General features: G+C 39.6%; 3 protein-coding genes across 5 annotated transcripts; 1 reads left to right on the top strand and 2 right to left on the bottom strand.

The window, feature by feature from the left end:
* The first annotated feature begins 276 nt into the window (after window positions 1-276).
* fbxl13 (F-box and leucine rich repeat protein 13) lies at window positions 277-17,054 on the top strand. The gene is made up of 22 exons (XM_022754637.1): window positions 277-435; window positions 579-685; window positions 1,542-1,682; window positions 1,781-1,829; window positions 6,096-6,309; window positions 6,746-6,855; window positions 6,960-7,102; window positions 7,762-8,152; window positions 8,231-8,394; window positions 8,821-8,915; window positions 11,935-11,987; window positions 12,480-12,580; window positions 12,953-13,082; window positions 13,560-13,658; window positions 13,829-13,949; window positions 14,056-14,218; window positions 14,311-14,430; window positions 14,560-14,683; window positions 14,785-14,865; window positions 15,132-15,266; window positions 15,389-15,552; window positions 15,635-17,054. The coding sequence occupies exons 1-22, from the start codon at window positions 364-366 to the stop codon at window positions 15,825-15,827; spliced, it is 2,970 nt and encodes a 989-aa protein (XP_022610358.1). The 5' UTR covers window positions 277-363; the 3' UTR covers window positions 15,828-17,054.
* Window positions 8,414-13,317, bottom strand: LOC111228486 (leucine-rich repeat-containing protein 17-like). Of its 2 annotated transcripts, none has more exons than XM_022754387.1 (7): window positions 13,023-13,317; window positions 11,417-11,622; window positions 10,825-11,301; window positions 10,512-10,726; window positions 9,579-9,734; window positions 9,008-9,149; window positions 8,414-8,934 (listed from the first exon to the last, which is right to left on the bottom strand). In XM_022754387.1, the coding sequence occupies exons 2-7, from the start codon at window positions 11,536-11,538 to the stop codon at window positions 8,652-8,654; spliced, it is 1,395 nt and encodes a 464-aa protein (XP_022610108.1). In that variant the 5' UTR covers window positions 11,539-11,622; window positions 13,023-13,317; the 3' UTR covers window positions 8,414-8,651. The 2 variants fall into 2 exon arrangements, with proteins under 2 accessions (XP_022610108.1, XP_022610109.1); XM_022754388.1 differs by having other exon boundaries at window positions 11,417-11,576.
* Window positions 17,055-17,368: 314 nt separating the features above from the next.
* Window positions 17,369-20,961, bottom strand: fam185a (family with sequence similarity 185 member A). Of its 2 annotated transcripts, none has more exons than XM_022754545.1 (8): window positions 20,473-20,961; window positions 20,221-20,348; window positions 19,762-19,854; window positions 19,413-19,551; window positions 18,527-18,568; window positions 18,335-18,430; window positions 18,076-18,210; window positions 17,369-17,958 (listed from the first exon to the last, which is right to left on the bottom strand). In XM_022754545.1, exons 1-8 carry the CDS (start codon window positions 20,921-20,923, stop codon window positions 17,846-17,848), a joined length of 1,197 nt encoding a protein of 398 aa, XP_022610266.1. In that variant the 5' UTR covers window positions 20,924-20,961; the 3' UTR covers window positions 17,369-17,845. The 2 variants fall into 2 exon arrangements, with proteins under 2 accessions (XP_022610266.1, XP_022610267.1); XM_022754546.1 differs by having other exon boundaries at window positions 20,221-20,330; window positions 20,473-20,960.
* Between the last annotated feature and the right edge of the window lie 1,356 nt (window positions 20,962-22,317).

Raw genomic sequence — 22,317 nt, 5'->3', positions numbered from 1 at the left:
GTGACTTGGCTATGTACCAAAGCCTTTAAGCCTGTTAGCCTTTAATTTTGTAACGTGTTTTTGGAATGTGCGTTTTTAAGACATTTGAATAAGCATAACAATTTGTTAGCTAAAACACCATATGCGTCCATCTTCTCAGAGTAGACTTTATTCGCTACATTTAAACTGATTCGTTGTCCAACTCTTAACGGTACTTAAGTTTTACTTGCTTCGTTACTTGGCAACGATGAGTTTCCAAATGGGGGAGCATTATACCAGAGACAGTAGAGTATAGAGGATCTTTGATTATACCAGGCGAAATCTGACAAAACTATCAACGTACACGATAAGTATTTTAACTTGCAGACGTATTTAAGATCAGACATGGCTGTAGCAAACACGGATCCTGTTTTGAAAGAGTGTGAACTGAAACACTGCCTGCCACAGATATATAAGGTAGGTTTAGTAGAAATAACTAGTACAACAACGTTACAGCTAACCATAGCCCTTAGGTCAGCTCTTTAGTTAACACAAATTCACTTTACTTTTTTGATTACTATCACCATTTAAATATAATATATAATTTTCCTTGACAACAGGCACTGTTGACAGCTTCATGCCTGTCATGTCCCAGTGACCCAATACAGTTTCTCAAGAACACTCTGTTGGCCTTCCAGGGACATGATAATCTCCAGGATGTAGACTGGTAGGTAGACCTGTCTTTTCCTGTGACTTTTCTTGAGACGGACACTTGGTGGCTCACTTTCTCAAGTTTTCTTTTACTCCTGGTAGAGAAAGTCATGGTAGGCTACCAAATGTGGAGGTGTGAAGATTAAAAACCGTACTCAATAGCTACATTTAATCTCTGAACCCAAAATTTGTTTCAGTGAGAGGAACAGCATATGTACAAAATACTCGACAAACTAAAGTGGAAAGATTTTTTTTTTTAAATAAATCACGTGTTTCTTGACCTTTACCATGATACTTAGTGATTTTTTTTTTTTTTTTTAAAAAAAAAAATTTTTTTTTTTAAATAAATCACGGGTTTCTTGACCTTTACCATGATACTTACTGATTTTTTTTTTTTTTTAAAAAAAAAAATTTTTTTTTTTAAATAAATCACGGGTTTCTTGACCTTTACCATGATACTTACTGATTTTTTTTTTTTTTTAAAAAAAAAAATTTTTTTTTTTAAATAAATCACGGGTTTCTTGACCTTTACCATGATACTTACTGATTTTTTTTTTTTTTTTTAAAGCAACACCCCCCAGGGATCTTAATTAAGTATCACTGTCCCCAGTACCTAATACCACTGACAATTACAGACAATTCATTTTAGTTTTTGGTACATGAATATTGTCAACTTAAACTTTTGTTTAAAATTGAATTTTTGAAACTCAAGAGTGGTGGTCATTACAGTTCATGTACATTTAAAAGTATTTATTCTTGTGAAATGTAGCAGACAAAATATATCACTTGCTGTACTAGTACCAATATATAACCTTTTACTATTATACATTTACTATTTTCTGTTTTTGACGTCAACTTTATTCCTTTTCGAGGCACAAGTTTGTTGCTGATGTACAACAGCGCAGTGCAACAACCACTTCTATGATCTGTAGAAGTGTAGACAAGGCCTATATGGATCCAGATGAGGACATGGTACAGTATAGTTTAGTAGCATATGCGCCATTGAAATTCAAGTGACAGACAAATTACATAGATTCAAATGAAGCAGTTTTAGTGTATTTATAGTAATTGCTGTTCTGTATTCCTTTCTAGCTGCCCCTTTGTCTCCTAGAGAAGGCCTACAGCTATCACAGGAAAAATTTAACAAGCTGTTGCTTCAGGTAGGCCTACAGTGCTGACTTCAAGACCAACACGATGACTGTTTGATGAATCATTTCTTAAAAAAGGGGGAAGGCAAGTGGCCATGAGACATTAAAGACAGATTTTTATAAGCTGTCACCCTACATGGAATTTCTTAGAAATACCAAAATTGGGATGGATGAGTCAAAACAACTTTTCACCACCTGTTGACCTTACTTGGCATTGTGACAGAAAAAACGGATCAAGAAGCTAAAAACACTGAAATTGTTGAGTAGGTTGAGTAGATTATCCCATTTGACACAATCAAGAGGTAAAAAATATTTATAATATTTAATTCCTTTATGAATTAGATTGGATGTGTGGAGAACACTAGAAACTTGATTTTTCTCCCAGTTGAGGATGGAAACAGATCCTATTAAAAATAGAAAGGAAAGAAATCTTCAACTACAGTTTTCAGGTGTTTGAGAAACAGTCACAATATGAACACTTACCCATATTTGCAAAAGGGAACAGGACTTGCTGACAGTCAGTGATATGACCTACAGTTAGAAAAAAAAAAAAGGAAAATTCACTTAAGTACTGATATCCACAATTGTCATACTAGATACATTTTGCAGTCGTTTACTCTCTAGTTATGTTTTAGAGGCAGTCTTTCGCCATTCTATATCTTAAAAGTAGCTTCTATTTACTGCTGTCTTTGTGTAATGTGTATAATTTTATTCAGGAACCTAATGACATAACAAAGACACATTCCTAAGTTTGAGATGTGAGAAGCTTCACATTTAAATTAATCAGTTTCAATTATAAGCACAGCAGGTATTTTTAAATGCAAAATGTTAAAAGGTTTTGATACCATTTCATCTTTGTGTTGATTCTTCCCCACTGTTCTTCACATCCTTTTACATCGTGGGATAAAGTGGAGCTTTTTGTTTTCCTGGGGCAGGTTTCCATTGGTCTTTAGCAGTGTTACCTTCAACGTGCCGATATGGTGTATAATAGGTCTTTGATAGAGATACTTTGCCCCGTACATAGCCGTTTCTGGACTTTATAACATATGCGTTTACAGATGGTGGTGACATATTGGGGCCCGTTTGAGGAAGAAGCCTTTTCGTGTTGCCACCATTCCTCCAAAAGACACCACTAAGAGCAGAACCAGACACTTTGGATGCTGACAGTGGTTTAGGGGGGTGGAAGGCCATGTTTCCGGGCTCTTTATTCACTTTGGCTGGACGTTTCTGTACTTTGGTTGGTTGTATGAAGGTCTGTAGAAGGCCAGCTCTGGTAGCAAAGACATCATTTAGAGAAATGCCTTGCCTTTGATGGGTAGAAAATGAGCCCAGGGGGTTACTGGCACCATATGTATCACTAGATGGAAACCCATCAGAGATTATATTCTTGATTTCAAAGTTCCTAGACATGACTTCATTGCCAAATAATCTTGAAAAGGCTTTCTTTGGTTCTGAGGTTGGAGCCAAGTTAGTTGGAGAGTTAAAACTTCCACTGACCTGAGAGGAAATCATACTCTGGCTTAAATCTAAGACACTGGAAGTGGGAATGGAAGTACTGTCATTCATTTGTTTTGGCTCCTGAATGGCAGACACTAGATTCTGCTTGGAAAGGTCAGATATCTCCTCATTTTTTGCATGGGTATTGAGGCTGGATGGATGAAAATCACTCTGGTTTCTGAGATAGCCATCATGCCTGCTTGAGTCATGAAGAGCGCTTGAAGGTTTCATAATAAACAATAGGTGGGATCTGACAGGCTGCTTTCCACTAAACACTTGATGCCGAGGGTCATGTGGGCCACTTGCTTCAACACCCACATGGCTGTTAGTAGAACCATGAGATACAGGCAGGTGCATGGTGGGAATGTAGTTTACATCCTTTTTTTCCTTGTCAGTTGGTTGATACCTCTGAACTGATTGGGCTGGTCTTTCCCTGTGTTTGGATAGATTATCTGGCACGTAGAGTTGACCTCTTGGTGCACTGACATATAAACTTTTACCATAGGAGTTCAAAGATGGGGGCTTTTGGGGAGACAGGACATCAGCTTGAGTCACTCTGTGTAGCTCCTCTCTTTGGAAATCGTTACCAAATTCAAAGCCACCTGATGGTTTTTGATACCCTGTAAAAGAGTCTCCACTGTGAGATGAATATGTTGGTTGTTGGATATTCTTCTCAGAGGTTAGAGGTTTTACACTGGATGTCTTACTTAAATAATAGCCAATTTGTTGAGATGGGCTGTTTGGGGGGTTGACAGGGGATGCAGTCACCTGGCTACTGTAAGAAAAATCCCCTCCAAAGAATGAGCCAGAGGTTGTTTGTTCAGGGAGCATGTAGCTTGTTGACTGAACATCTTCATTTTGCACATCAGGAGCACTTGTGAAAATTTCAGGGTTTTCCCCAGGGTTTCCAACATTGGCCAAACTTCCATAATTACTTAAGACATGATCTGTGTCTGCAAAATTATGGCGTGGGTAGAGCGCAGAGACAGGGCCATAGTCTTGATTGTCATAAACACTGGGAGAAATGAGATTTGCGGTGAAGTCGACAGGATCAGGAAAAGAGAGGCTTTCTCTTGGCTTTTCGTAGTTGGTATCTGGTTCACTCTGTTCAAACACTGTATTTGTAGGTTCACGCCAGACTTCATTTTTACTGTTTTCATCATGGGCAGATCCTTCTCTTACAGAATCAGACCTAGTAGAAGACTCTCCGTTAATATTTTGAGCACCAGAAGTCAACTCAATCTTCATTGTTTCCCGTGCAGTTTGAAAATGTCTGCTCAGGTCACTTCCTGGTGTTAAGAAGGAGCTCTTCATAGCTTCAATAAAATGTCTGAAATCTTTGATTGTTGGGAAACTGATGCCCTCCATAATTTTCTTTGGTGTGTGCTCCTTCACTAGAAGGCCAAAGGGATGATAATCAGAACTTGAATATTCATAGGGAGCAGAGGGGACCACTAAAAAGTCTTCTTGCTCCTGTTCCGAGTCTAGTTTGTGTTGCACCATCTCTTCACTAAGGCTGGTAACATCCTCTTTGTTTTCATGATGGACTGGTTCTCTCTGAAGGGAAACAAAACTCTGGTGCCTCATAGCCTGTGTTTTATCCTCATTGTTTGTGTTTAAAAATGCTCCAGAATGAAACTGGTTTGAGGTCTGTGGGTTGTCATTGAGAGAGTAGCCATGTGCAATATTGCAATCTATCAGGGAATGAAAACATGCATTACATTAAATTAATATGATTGAACATAGCAGAGAATAAATTTAAAAAATCTTACCTTTCTGAGGAAGAAAACAAATGCAGCCCCATAACAATAGAGTGCAAAGCCAAGAAACCCTGAAAAACAATGGAGTTAGACATAAAAAAAAAATAGCATAGGCCAAATTTAGCCAAAAATACACACTTGTATATTATTTACCCAAATGGATGATCCATGCCTGTGAGTTCAACCACTGCATCCACCTGCAACAGCAACAACGTCTGTCTTAAAACTACCAGCCCAGATGACAATCAATCATGCTCCGTCCTCTCTTTCTCCAGAAAGTTTGACAGCAAGGGGTTGCCAGGAAAAGTGCAAGGAAGGATACTAAAATTTTTCAGCTAACCTGCTTACACTGATTGCAATGAGGTGATTGTAGACAGCTGGTGCCCTGTGAAAATCAACCTTATTGGACGAGCACAGGAGCATTGATTCAAATGACTGCATGGTGATGGCTTGAATATGAATGTGAGGTTATAGCCTAAAACCATCTTTTGCCTTCCTCTTAATGTCTTTTTATAAATCTGTAAGTCTTGAATATAGAAATTAGACATGATTAATAAGAAGACATTAAGCTTGATCATATTTGGAACAGTGTGTTGAGGTTACATTCAGGTTATTTCATAACCCTTTTAAATTTTGAAATGTTAAGCACTTTAAGTTAATGTTGAGGCCTTAAATGTGATCATGATCGTACCAAGAGAGAGTGACTCAGATGGAGCTCCAGGCAGATATTTGACCCATGTGAATGAAAGTCTTGAACATTTTCTCTGGATCATTGTTAACAAGCGGGAAAGTTCATGAGCATATTCTATTTCACGGATTCCCTTTCACCTCTCCATTGTCAGTGCAGTCATCTCTATCAGTGACCTTTTGTCCTGTAAATCACTCTGTCTTGTCTGAATGTAAACCTGCTTCAGTTGAGATAATCATTAGAATGAACTTATTTAAGGTGACATAATGATCAGAATTAATCCATGAATATTATTTCAGTGTTACTGACTCCTGTCCTGTTGAGTTGATGCAGGTGTCTGACAGCCTGCCTGCGTACCTGTTCACTGAATTAATGATGAGCTGGGTCCACAGGAAGTGGAAGAGGTTCACCATGCAGAGCAAGAGAGATACCATAGAGCTGGCTCTGCAGATGGACATGACAAAGAAGCACTTTGAGAGGAAATGCCAGCAGGTTGCACTCACCAAATGGTTGAACTGGGTGAAATTACACAAGAGGACACAGGCTGGTAGGTGACTATAAAATATTTCTGAGTGAAAAAAGAATCATGAGGAGTGTTGGCTTAACTAATGGGAACTGAACTGTTTTTGCAAGCTCTGACTTTCTCATGTATAGCCAGAGAAAACATGCATTGTGGTTAAGAAATGTGTCCAAACTGAAAGTCTTTCCTGACAATAATTTCTTCCCCACTGTGTACACCCACTCCTGTGACTCATTTTGTCCCTTCTACTTTCACCATTAAACTCTGAGACTTGACCCTATTTTTAAAGGCATATTTTGTCTTGTGATTCAGTTCAGTCCAACTTATATTTACTTATATTATATTTCAGTATAACTTATACAGTTATATTGTTGCCATAATTTAGCCCACATGTTATCCTCTACTAAAAAAGAATTGCAAATACTTGTGTTGTTTTAAAGATTTCAATTTCTTTTCAACTTAGCTGCCATAGAGAAACTTGAGAGACTTGTAAATGCTGGTCGCAATAAGCGCATCATAGCTGCATGGTGTAACGTTGCAAAGGACGCCAAGAGGACAAAGGAGTACTTTAAGGTACGCTTTTATGTGGAGTTTTAGTTTAACAAATGTGTGCAATCACACATGTACACATACACACATTATCAACATATTTCAGTGTGTTTTTATGCATCTTGCAGAAGTTGGAAATGGGTTCTCTAGAAATCAACAGCAAGGACCACCAGATTGGAGAAGGATGTGATGGACTCTCAGTGCTCCCTGGCAGCCTTGCGTTGAAGGTACTTCTTCTTAAACCTCACAGCGTTCATGAAGTTCACTCAGAGTGATGATGGCCCTGGTTTTAAAGCTGTAGAAGTGACATTTTTCAGTTCTCAGTGGCCAGTGATAGTACATAAGGACTTCACTGTAAACATACAAGGTGGGGCTATCACATGTGGCTATCACAATAATGACACTCATACTGGTTCAACCTACATAAGACCAGTCCTGTCATTTAATGACCACACCTCATACTTCCAGTCTCTGTGAGGCCAGTTGATTAAGGTCAGTCACAGCTGATTATGCTATAGTGTAGCTGTTACCCACAGAGTGTACTGTGTTTATGGGACAATTCACTCACAAGATTTGTTGCAGTGTTATGGTTTAAGCACATTAATGATAATATTTTTGTAGACCATATGTAATTGTTGGAAGTACTTTCATAGCAGTGTCTCTCTAAATTAAAAAAATGTTGGAAACTTCAGTGAACAAGTTATCTTACTGCCTCTTTTTAAAACTAATCAGTTGTAGCCCCTGTTTGCTTTGGCTTCACATTTCCTGGCAATGTGAGTGCAGTTTTGGCTTTGTTTGCTCTGGTGTTTCTGCCCAACACCTCTCTCAATAAATAGTGCTCCAACATGACTATGTTTGGAGAGAGAACGGGCCTGCTTGTTCACTTGCATCACTCTGGCTTGCAAAGGGGCAGTTCCAGAGGTGGCAGTGAACCCTGTCTGGGTACCTAATTTTCCCCTTGGCATCAGCCAGATATTACCAAGGCGAGGGATGTTCATGTGAAGTTAAAACCTGGAGGACCAAATATCGATCAAAAGATCAGTATGAAAATTGTTTCATTGCTTTAATCTGTGGATTTCTTTCTCATAACATTTGGCACAGAGGAGGGTGTGCTGTAATTTTTAGTCAGATAAATAGAGAGGCAATTCTTGTGTCTACCCTCTTTCATTTCACACTTTGCAGAATTATCAGATACTGTATGTTGTATTATTTTTTTTTTCTACAGATCTTTCAATATCTAGAATTACGAGACTGGCTGAATTGTGCTGAGGTCTGTTGCACATGGAAAGCTATCATCCAGTCAGGCACACTGTGGAGTCAGGTCTGTATAGAGATTGAATCTTGTATTTAATTCATAAGTGTAACAGGAATATACATGTTTAATTTGTGTCCTTGTTAGATCAACTTCTCTGTAGAGAAAGACTGGATAACAGACAGCACAATGAAGCAGATTCTGCAGAACTATCGCCCATTTGTTATCCATCTTAACCTGCGGGGCTGCACATCACTTACATGGCCCAGCTTGAAATGTATCAGTGAGTATTCCAGATCCTATTACTACATGTGATTTTTTTGTTGTGTATTTGATATGCAATACCCATGTTTCACTTAGGTGTGCACTGACCAATACAGATCATGCTGTAAGTGTAATAATTACAAAACTGTCAATAAATTGACAAAGCTTATATTCTGATTGCACAGTACTGACAAAACATAAAAGCAACACAGGAAAAGAAGTTTCTCCATCTGATACAGACTGTTTTATAATATTGAAGGAAATTGAAAGACAGGAAAATAAAGAGCCTTTAAAAAGTCAGATTTCAGGACAATCTTATGATTTCGTATTTCTGTGGCACTCTCAAGTGGCTCGGCTCCAGTTCCTCCTCCAGCTCTCTCTGCACTTCCATCGGTGTGTTCCAAAGCTCAGGGTCTGTTTGGTCTTGATCTGTTCTGCTGTGCTGTCTGTCCTTTGGACACTCTCTGTTGTAGGAATGCACATACTCCTCCACACTCTCCCCAGTATGTTCAGGAGGGGAACGACAGATCAGGCCAGAGTGCCTCACCCCTGGGTGATGATGCAACCAGTACACCATGTAGTGGATGCTGAAAAAATGCAGTCAGTTTTTAATAATGATTTGCTATTGTGTCAAACACACATTTAAGCAGAAGAACCCACCTGTAGTCACACACCCAGGGGTTTCCCCCCAGTTTTAGCTGTGATAGGAAGTAAAGGTCTTCAAGAACCCCGTACTGGACAAAATGCAGGCTGTTGTCAGACAAGTCCAGCTCACGGAGGTGCAGGAGCCCAAACAGGGATGCTATTAGAGAGAAAAGAAATATAGTAAATGTCTGGGCATAGCATCCATTTATTTCTTGATTCTCTCAGTATAATTACATTTAGTCTGACCTAATGCTGTTTATTAATAACCGCGAAAAGTAAAAGGCAGTGGCGCCTGAATCACTTTAGCCCAGTGAGTATGTCTGTAATTCAGCTTTACCCACTATAAATAAAGCTAATACTATACATACAAAGATGAGAGAATGCCTGCTGTCTCTTAATGAGAAAAATGGGAAATAGAAGTCAACAGCAGTTGTATAACCTTATCTAGCCAAAGAATCTGGCCAAAGGAAAACACAACTTTATTAGTGTAAATCTTTATCCTGGATATTACAGGAAATATTAAGCATGCACTACAGTATTCACTAATCGTAATTAATAGCTATGCAGTATACATAGAATCTTTTACCTGTGTCGATGTGCTCCATGTTGTTATTACTGATGTTAAGGGTTCTGAGGCTCCTCGCACTTTGGAAATCTCTGGCTCTGAGATGATGGATTGAATTATGGGACAGATCAAGATGAACAACATCCTCTGGAATGCCAATGGGAACCTCAGTCAGACCTGAAAATTGAAAGGAAGGGGTTATGTAAGAAGTTACTGAAATACGTTTGATTTATTTTACTGCCAAAAGATAACTTTGGTTCAATCACATGCTCTGTATTTGTTTTTGTAATTAATCAGATTGATGTATTTTTCATCTATACCATCCAAATTTCCAAAGACTGCTCTAAGAAATCAGCTTTCCTCTCTTTGTACTGTAAGTTCAGTAACTGAAAAATTGAGGCAGAGACAGATTTATGCTCTGCCTCTGTCCATGGCCTGAATTCAATACTAATGTCCAGGCCTCCTGCCAGTAGGAGACACATAGTAATGAAACATTATTTGATTTGTCTATTCTTAGCCAAATTTAAAAGGCTTATATATGGTTTACAATGGACTTATTCTGATATAGCAGCCAAACTTTGATTAGCTGATGCTTTCCAAGTTGTTGTTTAGGTAAAAAATGACTAGAAAATGGAATCAGTCAGAGGTTAAGGAAGCAAGTAACATAACATGGAATAAAAGACACAAGCTAAACCAGATATGCGTATTTGCCAGTTCTGTGTCTGGCCCTTAAAATTCTTTGAGGTATGGAAGTTTAGTTATTCCAGTCATGCAACAGTAATATTTTATCATGAGCAAACAATCTCTCTGATGTGGTGCTACAGAGGTATTTCTCTTAAGCCCTCTGTTGCATACTAAACATGTGTACTGAATCTCTCAAAACATAATGAGGCTTAGAGTACGGTACAGTAAATCAAACTGCTTTACAAAAATATAAACTGATTGCAGACTTGCCTCGTTTACTGCAGTCCATTCGTATTTGGGGGAAAAGGTAGGTATGGCAAGATGTGGTGGCATCTGGTTTGCTGCGAAATGGACTGGGCTTTGCAGGGACTGTAGTATTTGTTTGGTCCCACTCTTGGTTGCCGGTTGGGTCTGACTCCTTACAGAGTAACTCAGGGTCAACCTGCTTCAACTTCATGCCTTTTAGTCTGATGGGCTCTTCACACCTAGCAGAAGAAATACAGTCATGGATGAGTCAAATGGAATATTTGGAGGCTGTTTGTCATTCTGAGTCTCAGTAATGAGTTTTGGTGAAACAATTCACCTGGCATGATTTCCTAAATTACGGTTGCTTGGGACCTGAAGGGTGCGGGTGAGACTGTCCAACGGGCAGAGACAATTCCAGGGATTATCATATAAACGCAGGTAGTGAAGGTTTGGCATAGGGATGAGGGCCTCCTCGCTAAGTGTTCTCAGGCGGTTGTGTTGCAGCAGCAGGGTTCTGAGGCGTGCCAAGCCCTGGAAGGCCCCTTCCTCCACTAAAGAGATCTGGTTCTGCTGCAAGTCTAGACTTGCTAAATTCTCATATCCAAAGAAGGCCCCATCTTGAAGGATTTTGATCCGGTTGCGAGCTAGAAGGAGGTGCTTGGGTTCTTTGGACCAGGTTTGTGAGGTAGGAATGGAGTTGAGACGTCGGTCCTGACAGTCCACAAAGATGTCTCCAGATTCTGTCAACTCTGTGCAGTCAGGTGAAACAAGCCCAGAGGGTCCTGATCTGCTGTGACGCCCAGCACCTCTGACCCTGATAGTAGTCAAACACAAACAAAACAAATTCGTGGCTTGTCATAGTCTATACACTGTCACAAAAGTCTGGGAAAAATGGATTGCACAAGTCAGACTCTAGAGTGAATCTATACCTGTCCCGTGTGAGTTTGTGTCGTGCTCCTCTGAGGCCTCTGCCCTTCCCCGACCTTTTCATCTCAGTGGACGGGAGCAGGAGGAGTAGGGAGGCTAAGAGTAAACAGGAGTTCACATGCATTCTGAGCCCTGCAGGGATTGTCTTTTCTGTAACAAGAGCTGGAGCCAAAGCAAGAGTTTGAGATGAAAGTCTTCTGAAAACAAACTTGAAAACAGAAGAAACGGGTCAGCAGTGTTATTGTTGATGAATTGCAGCTGCTGCTTACACTGCGGAAGAAGTGAGAGGTTGCACATTATGTAAGAGATAGGAGCCGTCCAGGAATATATATATACAGCTTTGACAGAAGGCAGACTACTGTATTAATTCATGTTGCTCCTTACATAATGTTGTATATTACTTTATTATATTTCACCTTACATATAATATTTAAAGCAAATTATTTCCAAAAATGGACAACAGAGTTTGACCAGCCATTTATCTGCCCTTTTCTATTTTTATGTGCATCTTTTATTGTAGGTGAATGCAGGAATCTCCAGGAGCTCAATGTATCAGAGTGTTTTAATGTCACAGTGAGTAAAACATTGTTAAGCTTACTGACAATATATAGATGACAGCAAAATCCTAAATCTAAAAGAAAATGCGTCTTCTTCATATCACACATATTACTTTTCTTTTTTTGTTTACACAATTTTCTAAAGTTTAATAAGAACTAGTTGATAATTATAAATAATGATAAAACCCCAATGGAAATATACACTGAAAAATGTCCTTTGCCCAAGATTAAATTATTCTTGATGATCGTCATTGTTAAGATTTATTAGAGGGTCACAGATAAGAGTAACATTTGTTCAGTATCTGGTTGCATTTGTCTAAGTCATTTTAGCCTGTTTTATTCATTGTCATATTTATTCATTTATTTTATTTCATGAAAACCAAGTAGTTAAATTTTTTGGTATTGCACTGTTGATTGTGATTTTAGACGTTACACTGTCCCATAAACGCTAGTAATATGTCTTGTTGAGAATACTTGAGGTAACATTTGAACCTGTGCTCTTTAACAGGACATGATGGTTCAGAGACTTGTCGAAGGATGTCCCTGCCTGCTCTACTTGAACCTTTCCTGCACACTTGTAACAAACAAAACTCTAAGAGAACTGTCCAGGTAGATCTCCAGATGCTTGGCTCTGTGTGGTCCAACTCACTTGTTTATCCAAGTGATCTTTTTCTGGCTTTCCGCCCCTTAGTTCCCAGTATTATCCCCATTTCTGTTTGTTCATGTCTGAAAACAGTGTAGTCAGTACCAATATAATGATTTAGAACAGCTGTGGTACTATGTATGATTGCATCATTGATAGACTTGTAGGTTGAACAGTTTAGCAGCATCGCTCAAAATGATTCACATTTTATTATACAAGAACTTGAATGTATTTTTCTTTTCCTTTTGTTAAAAACATTGAAACAAATAACTGATCTACACTAAGCTTAAACACAAATAATTTGTTTCTTATAAAATAATCTAATCGATCTTGAACAGGAACTGTCTCAACCTTCAATACCTCAGTCTGGCATACTGCTACAGATTCACAGATAAAGGTTTTCTATACCTGACCACAGGGAAGGGCTGCCACAGTCTCATCCACCTCAACCTGTCCGGCTGCACTCAGGTTGGTGTGCTCCACTCGGTTTGGTATGTAATCACAGCTTCAACTGTGGACAGGACACAGCTTCTTGCCTTTTGAATGTTCAGTGTGAGTCCGCCTTGGAGAAATCTGGTCACTGCTCTCACTGTTTGCACGTGTCTCCTCTTGTTGCTGGCTGTACACTGGTGACTGTTTGCACTCATTTAGTGCTCAAAGGGATAGGACAAAAATCTGAAGGAGAAGCAGAGTAAAAGGCAGCTCTGTCCAAGAGGAGGGTTGGGTTTATATAATCAACTGTGGCCCACCCACTCAAGATGTGCACACTCCATAACATAACACACATGTGCCGCAACATTAAACACACTTTTCTCCGGGAATGTGCATTAGTTTGGTTCCAGATGTATGGTTCCACTTTATGGGGCCCTGAAAATGTGAGCAGTGCATCCAAGAGAGTGATTCAGATTCCATCGTGGACACATATTTTCCCCTCTCTCCTCCCAGATGACAGTAAATGGGTTCAAATACATTTCAGCCGGATGCCCTTCACTCAAAGAGGTTGTGATTGATGACATGCCCACACTGTCAGATAGCTGTGTCTTGGTAAGTTTGTTCATTTATAACACTGCAGGTTTCATACAGTCTTAACATCACAGCTCAGGATAAATCAGAAAAGTATTTGCCTCATCAGCTCATCATGCATCATTGTTTGTCCACACACCCATAACCCCTCATAGCAGAGAAGAGTTTTGAATCTTACACTCCTCTAACAGGCACTACTTTCCAGATGTCGCTGTCTGTCTGCCATTTCTCTGCTGGATGCTCGTCATCTTTCTGACGTTACCTTCAAAGCCATCGCTGAAGCAGCAACACTGAAGACTTTCAGTACAGAGGGTGAGATCATTTTGCAACCTACAGCCTTCATTTCCATATACAGTACGCATGAAAAGATATAACTATATAATTATTCCGTCTGTTCTACACCCCGTGTGCGCTTTAGGTAACAACCAACTCTCAGACGTCAGCTGGAAGGCCCTGTGCAGCAGCTCGCAAGGCCTCAGCCGACTCCACGCTGCAGAATGTCCCAGAATGACTGACACAAGCCTCAAATCTGTCGCTACCCTCAGGGACCTGCATTACCTGGACATCTCACTTTGCCACAAGTTTGTGTGTTTGTACCTGCTGAAGCATGTTACACTTCCAATCTTGATGTTGTGCTTTGTCATTTTACTGCATGACGTAATTCGTGTTTCAGGGTGAGTGATGTTGGGATCAAGTACTTGACTGAAGGTTCCTCAGTCACCAAATTGCGAGAGCTAAATGTCAGTCACTGCAGCCACATCACTGACATCTCTGTCATGAGGATTGCACAAAGGTATGCAGTATAACTGCATACACACACACTCATAGAAACATACCTTGCAGTGGTCTGTTAATTAGTTTCACGTAGCAGCTCTTTTGTGTCTTTTTGTGTATGTGTGTGCATGTGTGTATAATTGATCAGGTTGTGTAAACTGCACCATCTCAACTTGAGTTACTGTAAGAGACTGACTGACATGAGTCTGGAGTGGCTGAGTGGCAGCTCTATCTGCTCTCTTGACATCAGTGGTTGCAACATCCAGGATCAGGTATTGTTTGGATGTTTGTTCTTACAGTCACACATTCCTGTAAAAAAAAGAAAACTGACCTTTGTGGTGAACAATCTGTAACTTTATGGTTGTACTTTTAGGGACTGGCTGCTGTTGAGGAAATTCGCTTGAGGAAGTTAATTCTTGCTGAGTGTGTCTACATCACAGACATTGGCATAGAGGTACAAATCTAGCTAGAATTTCAACACATGGCCAGATGTAAAATTTTTGTGGAGTCCAAGTTTACTTCCCTTTACATTGTTGACAGGGATTAAACTTGTACTCAAACAGTTTCCCAGTAAAACAGTTCCAAAAAAAGAAGTCACTCAAACAGAAGTGAACAGAAGAGTAATCTTAGTAATCAGTAGACATAGTAATCTTTTTGTAGCATCAGTTAACATTTTATCCCAAATCTCTCTGTCTCCTTCTTTGTTCTCCACGAGGACAGAAGCTGTGCAAGAATGTGAGAGATCTGGAACATGTTGATGTGTCTCACTGTGTAGCTCTGTCTGACCCAGCCATCAGAGCCATTTCGTTTTACTGCACAGGTCTGGTCACACTGCGGATGTCAGGTTGTCCCAAGGTACACACACAGTAGACGCATTCTTCTGAAGCATTTACATATTCCCTGGTAGTTCCCAAGTCCATTGTGTATCCCCTTGTCACTTCATGCCACGTTTTCTGTTTTCTTCTGCTTTGCTTCAGATGACAGATGTGGCAGTGCAGTATCTGACAAGTGGATCTCGGTACCTGCGAGAGCTTGATGTGAGTGGCTGTGTTCTCCTCACAGATCGCACACTACGACACTTACAAAGGATCTGTCCTCCGCTCTGCTCCATCACAATGTCCTGCTGCAGCAGCATCTCCAAGTAAGACAAATTTAGAAGAGCATTGCAAAGTTAAAGTCCTGCATGAGAACTTTTAATGAGCAGTGAGTGTGTGTTCCTTCAGGTTGGCCGCCTTAAAGCTGCAGCCACGTGTGAAACACTGGGAGCACAGCAACGACTACCCTCCATACTGGTTTGGGTACAACGTGGGTCAAATAGTGCATCCAATAACAAGACCCATCATGACTGATGACACCTGGGATGTGGTAGAGCAGCACTCAGTGATAACAAGAGCAGCAAGTAAAGAGAGGACATAAACAGATCTCAATAAGTAATGATTTTATAAAAACACAGTCCTAAGTAATAGGCACAGCATTACTGATAATCATGCAGTCACAGCAGCTATCACTATATTACATACTTTATATCAAAATGTATTAAAGGCATTTTCAACAAACCATCATTTGAGATAACCCTCAGCAAAATCTCAAATTACTGGTTATAATCAGCTTGAGTTTCACTGTTTTGTATGTACCCTACCTGTTTGAATAGAAGGTCAGAATTAGCACTGCTTCAGCTGTCTGCTTGACACATTATATTTCATCAGCTCCTGACAGTGGAACATCCTGTGCTGTCCTGTGTTGCCTTTGATACTGTAGATCACTTTTTGCTTCTACATAAATTTTTACACATTGCCTTTGACGCTTGGCAAGGCTCCAGTGGCTGAATTCAAGTATGTGATTTTCACTGTGGTTTTCTTCAGGGGTCCTTTATTGTTGACAATTTATAGTAAGGATATGATATGAAGTTGATATTTAATATATAATTTGCATGCTAAATTTTCTTTTGCTCCTTATATTCTATACAGCCATCCATCAAAAGTCAGCAACTTCTAAATTGTAAGTTTGTTTTAAACTAAGATATACAGTTTAAAAAACCTTACTGCTCCAATTTTGGGTTGTATATACTGTATTTCTTAGATGACACTAGGATAGATGCTGCCTCAGTCTAACTACAACAGATTCCAGATTGAGGAGAAACTTAATTTAAAATGTTCCAGAGATGGCTAGTAGGAAGATTACTGAGAAAAGTTGCCACCCTGTATATGAAGAGTTGCTTCTTTATCCCTAGCAAAAAGAAAAATAATTTTAGATTATAGAGATACAATCTATAGTTGAGCTGCAGCCATAATTCTGAAATCACTGGACGCTGTTTACCATGCAGCACTAATTATTAATCACAGATGACAAGTATAACACACACCACTGTGTGGATGCAAACGTTGTCTGGCCATCTGTAGGATTAAAGACATGACTATCATTAGTATATATTCAATTGCAAAGGTTTTTACTTCCATATACAAAGAACCAACTACAAATCACTTTATTTTTGGACCTCAGGTCAACAGCCTGATTTCAGGGCTTGTGAAATCTGATCAGAATTGTTTTGTTTCTTTGTCTAAATTTTGTGATATAGTATAATATATAGATAGTTTGTCCATGCAATGTCTGTGTACAACTATGTTGTTTATTTATGCTTATTAAATTAAAAAGATGTAACCTTTTATTTTACAATCTTGATATATCTTTTGTTCATATAACACAGTCTATTTGCTTTACACCTGCTTTTTTTCCTACTGTACCCTAATTTTTATCAGGAAGTTTTAAGAGTGTGTGGATCTGTTTTATGTGGGACATAACTGTTAAAACTCTCTGATCTAAAGATCTGTGATGCTCCAGTGAGATGAGGCTCATTAGTTGAAACAAGTATAGATCGTGTGCAGTTCATCAGCTCATTTGGTGCACTAATATAAGGCTCTTGTGGCATGTGCAAAGAGGGTTGTGGGAAATGTGTTTTAAGATAATTTATTGCAGTGTGACACTTCTAATTTATTTTATAGTATTAACATGTCATACAGATGACAAACAATCACAGACAGCCAAAAGTAAATTTACCAATAATTTGAACAAGCTAACAGTTTCTAATAAACATTCAGAACAATTTTACAGTTCAGCACAAAGCAGTTGCAAGTTACAAAGTATGCTTTCAACACTCAGTGTATATACAGTGATCTTTAACACATGCAGAATATTTGTTAAATACTTGTTCAATCCCACATCTTATACCCTGCCTCACCTGAAATCACCTGTAGTTTTTTTTTCAATACTATAGATGATATATAATTTCCTCATTAAAAGTACAACATATCCTGAGCAGAGAGTTAAATACTTCAGTGAGGTAAAGGTTCATTCAGTCAGTAAATATCTGGCACTGTAAGTGTAAAGCCCCAGTGCAGTGATGCGGCATTATGAATAGAAATCCTGTCAGTCATAGCTCAGCTCCCCAGCTTCAGAGACTCAAACCAGCTTTGTGTCCTCAGTCTTACAGAGCCTCTGTCTGCCTGAGCTTTAACCCACTGGTCCACCGGAGATGCTCCATTCATATAACCTAAAAGAAATACAGGAGATATTGAGAGTATGTGAAGGAATCAGAACATTATGTGTTGATTTACTTGGAGGGTTTATTTGCCGTAAAATGTGCTGTAATGAAAAAACAATGGCTCACCAGTAACTGTGGTTTGGCCTTGGGTTGTGTTGTTTTCTACTTCATGCAGAACCATCTCTGGGCTGATTTCCACCGACGATCCACGGAGTTCCACCCCTGCTCTTAACGTGGATGGGACACGCACACACACCGCTCCTGCATAAGGCAGAAGAATGAGAGATGAACTAAGAACAAGAAAATGACTCAAAAGATAGGACAGTACAGAGGAAAGACAGCAATGGTTTGTAAGGTGAATATTCCCCTTATACTGTGTGTTTACCTTCCTGGCTGTGGAGTTCAGCACTGCCACTGTCTCCTACGTAGACATCAATGCCTCCACTGTGAGAGGAAACCTTCAGGAAACTATTTGAACCATCTGCAAAAGCAAAGCAAAAGCCTCACGTGTTTTGTTTTTACCAGCCACTGATAGACACCATACGTAGGTCATTGTGCAATCAGTCAGCCTGCTTACCTATAACTGTATCTCCAGACACGTTCTTCACAGTGGCATTGCCTTTTAATCATTGAAAGCACAAGGTCAGTATTAACTGATGTAGGTAGGTTACAAAAATACAGAAATGGAATGAATGTTCACCAAAGTTAACAAGATAATTGTTTCCATGTATTCTATGATGACAGGAAGATGTATCCGGAAGAGATTAAAATTCAACTTGGATGACAGATTTTCTTCGCTTCATGTGACAGGGCTGTTTGCCTTTGTTATCCAATCTGTACTTTCAACTATGAGTCTTTTTCCAACTAACCTGTTTTATAGATACCCCCAAAACAAACAACCAGTACAGAATTTGTGATAAATTGAAACCACATTGCAGTTAAAATAGACTCTGTTGGATCAGAGCCCAGGATTCCTGACATACCAAAGTCCAGTACTCCCAACCAAAATTAACAATGCAGATGTGTAACAATGGCTCGTGGACAGTGGAGGCTGACCAAAAATTCCTCCCAGTGTGTGTACAAGCAGGAAAAAGTGAATATAAATGGTGTGTTTGTTGGAAGAAAGTTGAAATGACCACACTCACACTGGTTGATTTTTTCCACTTCAAAGAATTTTTTTTTTTTTTTTAAATAAGACTTCCAGGATTCACCAATAGACTAAGATTTTTGCTGTGTTCACTATGTTAAGTCTAGCATGGTCGAGTATAAATATGAGCAGTACTTCAAATTTAAAGTATGTTACTTGAGTACATTTATTTAGTTACTTTCCACCACTGCTAATTGCTTCACTCTGCACTTGAGTTTGGCTGCAGCACTAACCACACAAACAATTTAGATGAGAATATACTGTATACTGTAGATACTTTAGTATAAGTGAGTAACGGATGCTGCAGTTTGCTCACCGTGCACATGCCCCAGCTGTACTCTCCCAGAGCAGGAGGAGATGCAGCTGGACTCTGCATAGATGGCTTTGACCTTCAGTGGGCCGTGTTCTGTTGAAACGGTCATCTCGGTGCCCTGGAGCTTCTTGACATCCACTGCCTGCGAACACATAGCATGGCACAGGGCTGTAGCCAGGTGATGTATAATATAAACTTTTTTCTTAGATTTATCTCCACATCATAAAGTGAAACATACAACTCAGTGCTTCAAACACATTTAGATAAATTCTTTATTCAGGCTGCTGCTGCCCCCTAATGTCTGCTGAGTGTGAGACCAACAAGTAACAAGTAATAAAACTGTCGTCCTTACACTGTCTCCACATGTACTGATGTCCACATTGCCGTGGATAGTGCCCACACCTGTGACATGTCCTCCATTGGACTGCACCTTCACCTGATGACCCTGAGATACAGCAAACAACAGTGACAGGATCAGGGGTGGGAGTTCACTCTGAAGATTTTAGGAACACTTGTGGGGTTTCTTTTGTTTTTTTGTTTGGTGACATAAGCAGTTATAGAAGACATTGGTTTTTGAAGCCGTACTTTCTTCACACATTTCAGCCAATACTGACTCCAATATGCTTTTTGAAGAGTCTTTTTTAGTCAATACCGCTTTAAGAAAATGATATGTGATTAAATGGGTAATTTGAAAGTTGTATGAAGTGGCAAAGGAATGCTGATATCAACCAGTAAGATGCAGATGGTACTTAGTCATATCAGTGCACTTTCTGCAATAAGCATTAGTTTATGTTGTCATGCCACCACCTACCTTGACAGAGTGCAGCAAACAGTTGCCTCTCTCTGTTTGCACCTTGCAGATGTCACACTCCATTTTCTTAACTGCTACGTTGCCGTTTCCTTGAGTGTTAATGTAGAGATCTGACCAAAATACACATACTGAAATTATTCATGGACACCTAAGTTCAGTGAAGTTACTTCTATGAAATCCAATGTGGTGCAGTAACTCTTTTATAACAACTGAGTGGTCATTTAATCGCATCATTTCACAGGAGACACTCACTGCTTTTGATAGGTGCAGCCAGATCAATCGACACGTTACTGTTCACCTTCTCAGCGGAGATCAGAAGCTCTTTGCTCTGATCATCGTAGTGAACGCGTAGGTGATCCAGATCGACCTCCTGCTGCTCGGCATCTGTTCCGTGGACTGTTATGAAAGCTCGGTCAGCCTCCGGGAAGGCGTGCAGGTCCAGCGGGCGGATGGAGATGCTACAGGCCAGCTGTGCCCGCACCGTACAGAAGGGGCTCACCTCCAGAGCCCACTGCTTGAGAGGCTGGTTTACCTCTACATGTGTTGGAGACTTCGCGGGGGCAGAGCTGTAGAAGGACCGTGAAGTGTGCAACGGGCACCGGGGGGTTATGAGAGTCCTGGGGCTGACTGTGAGGGACCAGCAGCGGAGAAGTCCGACACATCCCCGCTGACCGGCTGAGCTCTGAATTAGAAACGCTGCCATTCAGTCGATATGGAATATCATAACACTGTCAAACTTGTGATACACTTATACAACAAGACCGGACTTCCGGTATGAGCTTTCACACTAAAAGCGACAATTACAATTTACAACTTCACTATTACTAACATTTTTCAAACTAGCAAGTGTTAAAGCAGCCAGATGCTGCAGTGTGTTCCCCCAGTGCTTGTACTGGTAAGTGCTCTAAAAGAAAAGATAAATGAAAAGTGGAGAGTATAAAGGAGGTGTGAAAAAATATATATTTGGTGTATTTTTAGCAAATTGAATTTGTTGTTAATACAATTTTTTTTCATATTGGACATAATTTAGACCTTTTCTTAGCATGTTCACACAGTAAACTGTTTAACCATAAATAATTAGATTTTCAATCTGAACTTCCATGGCCTTGGTTTATTTTCTGTAATGAAAACATTTTCAAGGTAATAACCCCACATTCCTGCCCTGCTTTGTCCAACATGTACAGATTCTCTAAACTGAAATACCACCTGGCCACACGTTTGCTAAAGCAGAGCGCACTGTAAGGCCCTTATCACATCCGTTGATATTGTGCTTTAGAAGTGCATATTACCAAAGAAATTTTCAATTTATTTAGCAAAAAAAATGTTGGTACACTAAAAGTCTGGATATTTCTGCATCCAAGAACTCCAGTGGGGCAGAAAGCTTTAGTTGCCCAGCTTGGCCAGTTGATAATCCAGGCTTGCAAACAACACATAACAAGCACTGAGGAGTTCCTTGCTTTTCACCCTGTTGTATAGAAATACTGCTCTGAAGATAAGATCAACAAACCAATTAATCAAGTAATCTTTACAGCTCAATATAGTACCAACACCTTATCCCTTCACACATGCTTTTTTTGCTTTTATGTTGAAAGCAAACTCTTTTACTTCCGGTCTCATTCAGCCTCACTGTAGTTATCTTGATAGACCGGATGTAGAATCTTGCATAAACATAGCGCCGTCCCCTTCTAGTTTTGTCCAATCAGAAGGCCTATCTAAGCAAGTTGCATGTGTCGTCATTCTTTCCGCAAAGGCTGTAGGGAATTTGTGTTTTGCACTTGCATTTATGCGCCTCCAAAGCTCCACTGACTGAATTGGGTTTCTATAGTTTTCTATAAAGTAAATCTGCTCAATCGACTCATTGTCTAATGTTGATATAAATATGTAATTGTTATTAAGTCTATTGATCATTTTGTACTTTAATTTGCAGCTAATTTCAGCAGGCAAAACAAACGAATAGAAATCATTTTTGTAAATTTATTTTATTTATCTTAACAAAACGAACTTTATTATAAAACATCCCAAACAGCTTCAATCAAACATCAACTGGCCTTCCAGTACTGTAATAAAAAACATCAGTCTCTGTGCTTCATACCAGTC

Source organism: Seriola dumerili, unplaced genomic scaffold (genome assembly GCF_002260705.1).
Source record: "Seriola dumerili isolate Sdu_G_001 unplaced genomic scaffold, Sdu_1.0 BDQW01000219.1, whole genome shotgun sequence".
NCBI lineage: Eukaryota > Metazoa > Chordata > Actinopteri > Carangiformes > Carangidae > Seriola > Seriola dumerili.
The sequence above is the reverse complement of the archived record's forward strand: the minus strand, read 5'-3'. Positions and strand labels throughout refer to the sequence as shown.